The 7,779-nt window shown below is 37.0% G+C and overlaps 1 protein-coding gene across 2 annotated transcripts in view; it reads left to right on the top strand.

Annotated features, from left to right (window-relative positions):
• Window positions 1-3,940, top strand: part of LOC106867498 (uncharacterized) — a 51,505-nt gene extending 47,565 nt beyond the window's left edge. For both annotated transcript variants that reach the window (XM_052969971.1, XM_014912382.2), the window contains exon 3: window positions 234-3,940. In XM_052969971.1, coding sequence (XP_052825931.1) covers window positions 251-1,150 — 900 coding nt within the window. In that variant the 5' untranslated portion in view covers window positions 234-250 and the 3' untranslated portion in view covers window positions 1,151-3,940. The remainder of the gene's footprint in view (window positions 1-233) is intronic.
• Window positions 3,941-7,779: the final 3,839 nt, after the last annotated feature.

The following is a 7,779-nucleotide window of genomic DNA, read 5'->3' as shown; positions in this document are numbered from 1 at the left end:
GAGAGAGAGAGAGAGAGAGAGAGAGAGAGAGAGAGAGAGAGAGAGAGAGAGAGAGCGAGAGCAAAGTATAAAAATCGAACGTCTACCTCGCATCCTTTATATTTCTGTCATTCAATTATAACGTCCTTCCTAGATTTGCCTTGAAAAATATTTTTCATTTGGCTCTTTTTCAGGATATAAACCTCCTCTTTTATGTGTCGAAGTATTGCTAATGTTTCATTTGTATTTTCCAGATCAATGCTATTACAAAATGGAATCACCAAGAAAATATTGGTCAGTGCTCATTCTGCTCGTCTTTTGCTTCGACATCACCTATGCTTCTGAAGGACGATGTCCTGTTGACTGTAAATGTTCTAAGTCTAGGATTGAATGCGTCTCACCTTCATTCCCAATACATATACCAAATGACAAGATAGACTCACTTTTAATTCGAGGCAAACTCGGAGACATTCAAAAGGGAGCGATTGCTTATCGTGAAAAAGGGTCTATGCTACAGTTGGAAATAAATGTCGACTGCATCAACGAGATTAAACCAATGGCTTTCGCAGGAACAGTGAAGATCATCAAGTTTACTGCAAAAAAAGTTTTTAAAATCAATCCACATGCATTTAGTAATATAGACTGTCAAGATTTTTACATTCTAGATTCTAACATTTCTATTATATCCGGCTTTGCCTTCGGAAACATCAGTTGTAACAGTCTTAAAGTATCGAATTCAAATATTTCCGCACTTGAGACCAATGCGTTTAGTATCAACCGAATTGGCAATGTCGTTTGTGTATTTAATACATTTAACTGTATTGACAAAAATGCGTTAGTTCGAAACAAGGATTTTGAAATGATAGGAAATACGATATATCAGTTTCTTGAACAGGACACTATGCCTGAAACATTCAGAAATAACAAACTAACTTGTGATTGTTCTCTAAAATGGTTTTTTACAAAAAACTATTTGACTGCGCCGAATAATACTTGCTCATTACCACTGAAGTATAAAGGGAAATCCTTACGATCGGAAATGTTTAATTCGTGTAATACAGCTACAGAATCGGTTACAGAATGCTCAAAACCAAACAACTCTAACATACTAAGATGGAATATGTTAATCAGTTCTGCCCTTCTTGTAATAACACTCATTGTTTTTAGCTAACATTCATAATACATGTTAAACTATCGATAATATTTTAATAGTTATTCACATGAGATAAGAAGAAAGGTATATTTAGCAACTATGCTGGTGTGTTTATACCCCTGTAGCTTAGCGGTTCGGCAAGAGACCGATGGTATAAGTACCACACATTAAAATTCTTGAAGGTGATGTCCCGGCATGGTCGCGGTCTAATGACTGAAACAATTAAAAGATAAAAGATATATAATAATAATAATAATAATAATAATAATAATAATAATAATAATAATAATAATAATAATAATAATCCTTTCTATTATAGGCATAAGGGCCTGAAATTTTGGGGGAGGAGGCCAGTCGATTAGATCGACCCCAGTACGCAGCTGGTACTTAACTAATCGACCTCGAAAGGATGAAAGGCAATGTCGATCTCGACGGAGTTTGAACTCAGAACGAAGTGACGGGCGAAATACCGCTAAGCATTTCGTCCAACGTGCTAACAATTCTGCCAGCTCGCCGCCTTCATATAATATTAATAATAATAATAATAATAATAATAATAATAATAATAATAATAAATTCTTGTTTTAGCCACAAGGGCTCACATACAAAACATTAATTGACGCACAACAACATGAAAGATAAAAACAGGACGATACAATGGGTTTTGCCGCGTGTACACAATGTAATAACAATAAAAATTGAACAAATTAAAATTCCCAATAGGGAAGGCGCTTTAAGATCCTGATAGAAAAACCCACAAAAGCCACGGGTGCCTAAACAACAGCGCAAGAGCCTTTCTCCTTCTTTTTTGCAGGTGCGGGCTCAGAATTGGCCCTTTCACACTGGCCACTCTTCCAGCATTCACCCATCTTTCAGCAAACTTGCTACAAGGCAACACTTTCCTCTCCATCCTCAACTTCCTTTTCAAGTGAAACTCGAAAAAGATGATGAGGGCTTGGCCCAAATGCGGGACAAAGAGGGGAGGCGCAGAAAAAAAAATAATAATGATCTTTTAGCATCAGCTTTAATTCCATATAGTGTTTGGCTTTTAAGGGAGACGATATACGAGGTGTATTCTAGACGTTTCAGACTTTTGTATGAGAGACGATTATTAGTTTCAAAGAAATACAAAACACTAATCTCCTTCAAAGTAGGATCCTCTGACTTCAATGCACTTGTAGCTATCCAGCCATTTCGTGAAGGTCCCAAAATGAAGGTGTCCAGGACTCTTGTCACAACTCCCATCTTCTTAATGTCTTCTAAAAGACTGCCGCTGAGGTTTTTCACCTGGAGGATCGACCAAAAAGTATCAGAGAGCAATGTCCGGACTGTCAGGTGAGTGAGGGACTGTACTGAGGTCTTTCTCTGATAAGTAGTTGGTTACCAGAATGCTCATCACTGAACACTCTGAGAACAAATTTTGCGTATCTTCAGATCTTCATGAATAATTCTGTGTACAGTTTACTCTTTTACTTGTTTCAGTCATTTGACTGCGGCCATGCTGGAGCACCGCCCTTAGTCGAATCAAATCGACACCAGGACTTATTCTTTGTAAGCCTAGTACTTATTCTATCGGTCTCTTTTTGCCGAACCGCTAAATTACGGGGACGTAAACACACCAGCATCGGTTGTCAAGCGATGGTGGGGAGTCAAACACAGACACACAAACATATATATATATTTACATATATACGACGGGCTTCTTTCAGTTTCCGTCTACCAAATCCACTCACAAGGCTTTGGTCGGCCCGAAGCTATAATAGAAGACACTTGCCCAAGGTGCCACGCAGTGGGACTGAACCCGGAACCATGTGGTTGGTAAGCAAGCTACTTACCACACAACCACTCCTGTGCCTATTACCACACAGCCACACACAAACTCCAAACTAAATGCTCGTTATTTTTATAGGCACACGACAGTCTTCATCCAGAGTATTGCGAATTTTCTTGGCCAGTTCTGACGTTCTAACGTCCCTCTCCCATCCACAGTTCTCATCGTCTCTCACTTCTCTACTGTTCTTGAAAATCTTGTGCCAGCGAAAATGTTAATCTATAAGCAATCTGAAGTAATTTATAGGGGTCTCTGGCGTTTTTACCCCGTTTAACACAATACTTTATTGCATAGAGAGCTTTCCACTGTCCCGACTGTCTTCTGCAAATTAGTCGGCTATGACAAGCAATGTTTAGCAGAGTGTGTTTCAAACATGAAAAACAATCTTCTGCATCAATAATTGTTCCTGAAAGTTGTTTTTTATTCCTTCTACGGACTGTTCGAATCTTACTATCTTCTTGCATCTCGATCCTTGGATCTTAGCTTTCCTTATTATATATTCTTTAATTCTTTTATTCTTTTGTTCTTTTACTTGTATCAGACATTTGACTGCGGCGATACCAGAGGGTTTGTTTAGTCGACTAAATCGGACCTCGGCCTTATTTTTAAGATGAGTACATATTCTGTCGGTCTCTTTACCGAACTACTAAGTTACGGGGACGTAAACACACAAACACCGGTTGTGAAACGGTGATGGAGGTACAAACACAAATACACAGGCACACCCCACAGACACAGATACACACACACACATACATACATACATACATACATACATACATACACACATACACACATACATACATACACACATACATACATACATACATGATTGACCGCTAAATCCACAAGTTTTCTTTTATTCTCTCTCTTTTTATATCATCGTGTTTCTTTCTGTTGAAGAATGAAGGCTCGAAACCTAAAAGACTTTCTCACCTTCCCGAGTGTCAAACTAATACACCTGCTTGTTGTTTATACACTTGTCTTCGTCTTTTGTTCTTCTGTAAATTTCAAAAATACAACTGTCCAAGGGATAAATATATCCGTAAGCACTATTGGTGTATTACCTAACTATGTATAGGCCTTGCTGTAAGGTTAACTGCAGTTGGTAATTTAAGAGTAAATCGTGGTTTAATATATGCAAATAAGGTAAGAGAAGAAATGAAGCAATATGTAACAATTAGAAGTTGATCATTAGTATTGAATTATCATAGTTTCTTTATGGTTAAGATAACATTTACAGCTGTTTCTGTTTGTTATTTTTTTAAGTAAACTTACGCTTATCTCATTCAGATTAAGTTAGATCACTGACTAACATACTAATTGCTAGTGATGCCATTAACATGCATACGAATTTTCCTTTTTTCTCCTGTCAACCTTCGATCTCCCATCAATATTCTTCGGGTAAAGTTCAAATCATCCTGATAATGTGTGTTACATGGAACGAGATAAACGCAAGTTTACCTTAAAAATAACAAACAGAAACAGCTGTAAATGTTATCTGAACCATAATTAAACTATGATCATTCAATACTAATGATCAACTTTTAATTGTTACATGTTGGTCCATTTCTTCTCTTACCTTATATATATATATATATGTGTGTGTGTGTGTGTGTGTGTGTGTGTGTGTGTGTGTGTGTGTGTGTGTGTGTATGACGGGCCTCTTTCAGTTTGCGTCCAGCAAATCCACTCAGAAGGCTTTTGTCGGCCCGAGGCTATAGCAGAAGATACCTGGCCAAGGTGTCACACAGTGAAACTAAAACCTGAACCATGTGGTAGAGAAGTAAGCTTCTTACCACACAGCTATTCCTGCACCTGTGTGTGTGTGTGCGCGCGTGCTTGTAAACATACATGCATGCATACATACACAGAACCAGATTACAAGTTCAGGTTTATACCAGTAACTATTGGGTCATTGGGATATGTAACACCCTGCTTAAATGCCAATCTTGAGAAATTAGGCTTCTTAAAACCAGAAAGGAGAAAGCTGATTCAAAGACTACAGATCCAAGCCATCACTGGAACTGTCAAAATCTGTAAACCTTTCCAGAAGTTAAATCATTTAAGTATATATGAGCACGTCTAGACATGCAACAATATGCATGAGAATACATACATAAAACAAAACATACAAACCTGCACATATACATACAAACATGCAAAAAAACCTTGTTTTTGATGTGGAAATTCCAATGAAGAAGCTTTAGATCTAGGTTAGAAACCGGCTCTTTTTCTATTGACGAGTAATCTTGAAATACAATTGAATTATGACAAACTTACGACGTGTTTCTTTCAGCTTCCGTCTACCAAATCCGCTCACGAGGTTTTGGTCGGCCAGAAATTATTGTAGAGAACATCTGCCCAAGACACCACGCAGTGTGTTAAATCCGCAACTTTGTAATTGGCAAGCAAACGTCTTACCATACAACCATGCTAACACCTATAAATGGATGGATAAATTGATGGAGATATTCATAAAATCCTATCCTAATAAACTGTAAGAACAACGACGGATATGCAATTTGCTCAGTAATTTTTTTCGACCTTTTTTTTATATTTATGCAACTTGCACTGTAATTTTTTTGTTTTCGACATTTTTTGTTTTAATTTTCAGATTCCTCTTTAAAATACAGTTGTGATTATTTTAATCAAGTAATTACAAGTGTCAAAAAAGAAATATAACTAGACGATTTTTAATTTCGCAGTGAATTGAAAAGACTGGGTTTATATAAAATGGAATCAACAGAAATGTGTCTCAGTATAATGACTTGCTGTTTCAGAAGATTGCAAGACGTTCTTTATTGATGCTCTAAGCCATGAAGAATAATTCAAGTTTACCTATAATATATTTATTGTTCCTTGTAGTTAATTTGACAATTATTACGTCATCAACCCTTAAGCATTCGGATTATTTTGTCAAATGCAATACTTATTTATTTACATTTTAATCCAGTTTATTTACATTTTAATCTCATAGCTTCGAAATTTCGAAGAAGTGATTGTTTAATTTTAGAATGACATTGCAGGTTAGGTGTGAGAGTCTGGAACTGGCCAGTTTCAACGAAAGGGTTAGCCCGGAATAGGTTCCAAATGAAATAACTATTATTAGTATTAGTGTTAACAATACATATATAATGTGTCATTGTTTAATTTCTCTTCATAACAACAGAGAAAGATCTGAAAGAGCTTGTCAAACCGGTTTACACTCCTAAATTGAAAACGTTATTGCATAAATATCCAAAGATACTTTTTAAAACAGACACACACACATACGCACAGACACACAGACAAAGACACACACACGCACACACAGGCAAACACACACACACACACACACATGTCGCACTTCTGTCGGTTTCGTCTACCAAATTCAGTCACAAGGCTTTGGTCGACCCGAAGCTATAGTAGAAGATACTTGCCCAAGCTACCACGCAGTGGGATTAAACCCTGAACTACGTGGTTGGAAGCAAGCTTCTTACCATATAGCCACACCTGCAATATGTATATTTATTTGACTGGCCTTCTAAACTGCTGTTCCTGACTGTTCGTTTTCTGTTCTTGTAATTACATATTACAATAAAATACATCGTAAAATGCAATTAGTATGCGGGCATCATCCACATTACGGAACTGTTACGCTCGCAAAGAAAAAAGGAACTTGTTGCAACGTTGTTTTCTGTAACGCGAAATCAGTTTCCTCGTTGATTTTTATGTTACATGGGAGTCAAATGGAAAAAATTACGGATTACAGAACTACATGTTACGGTAAGATTCTTATGAACTCAACGCCTCCGTAACGCAAAAGATGCCAGTAATTATAGACACGCATTCATATCTCGACCCACACGCGTGTAAACAGAGTAAGCTATTTGCTCCAAATTAAGAATATATTCCTTCTATTTAAAAATAACAAGAAACAATTTCTAGCAGAATAAAGTGTTTGTTTCGTATTAATTTCATTGAGCGAAATTCTAGTCCGGTCATGGAAATCGGTTCCTGAGTTTTATAGAAACAAATTATTCCTGTGATACCATTCGCTTGTAAGCCAATAGTTTAGTTAGTATTGACACGTTTAACAAAGTAAGCATTAAGAAGTTAACTAGAAAAATACAGGTCAATGACTTGATTAACTACATTTAATTATTTCGGCAGTTACAGACTTGCGGATGTCACAAATATGCATGTATGAATGTACAAGTGTACATACCCATATGTGACATCTACAATGTCACATATAGGTATGTATGAATATACATACATATCTACATTCATTCATACATACATACTACATACTACATACATACATACATATAACTAGCTGCTGATCTTGCAACAAGCAAAGCAGTTAGTTAAAAAGTCTCTGTAAGTGATAAAAGCAGTTACTGTACGGCCAAGTAATGTTTGTCGCCACTTCAACGTGGCTGTTCCGTAAGAACAGGAGTTACTGCGATTTCTTTAACCCCAAGAGGATATCTCGTCTAGTAAGTTAATGATGCCACCTACATCCGATATATTGCAAGCATGCAAGCTGGGGAGCGAACCCTACCACCTTCAAGCGATAGGACCTGCAGACCAGCTTGGTTTCGAGCTATTTCTGTCCTTCCTCAGTGCTGCACACCTTGTCTACTAGAGATGGCAGTAGTTCGCTGAAGTCTGTAATATATGAAAATTCAAGCAACATTCAGTTGCTGATCATGCAACAAGCAGGAGTGGCTGTGTAGTAAAAAGCTTGCATCACAACCACATGATTCCGAGTTTAGTCCCACTGCGTGGGACTACATATATATGTATATATATATATATATATATATAT

Source organism: Octopus bimaculoides, chromosome 8 (assembly GCF_001194135.2).
Source record: "Octopus bimaculoides isolate UCB-OBI-ISO-001 chromosome 8, ASM119413v2, whole genome shotgun sequence".
NCBI classification, from domain to species: domain Eukaryota; kingdom Metazoa; phylum Mollusca; class Cephalopoda; order Octopoda; family Octopodidae; genus Octopus; species Octopus bimaculoides.
The sequence above is the reverse complement of the archived record's forward strand: the minus strand, read 5'-3'. Positions and strand labels throughout refer to the sequence as shown.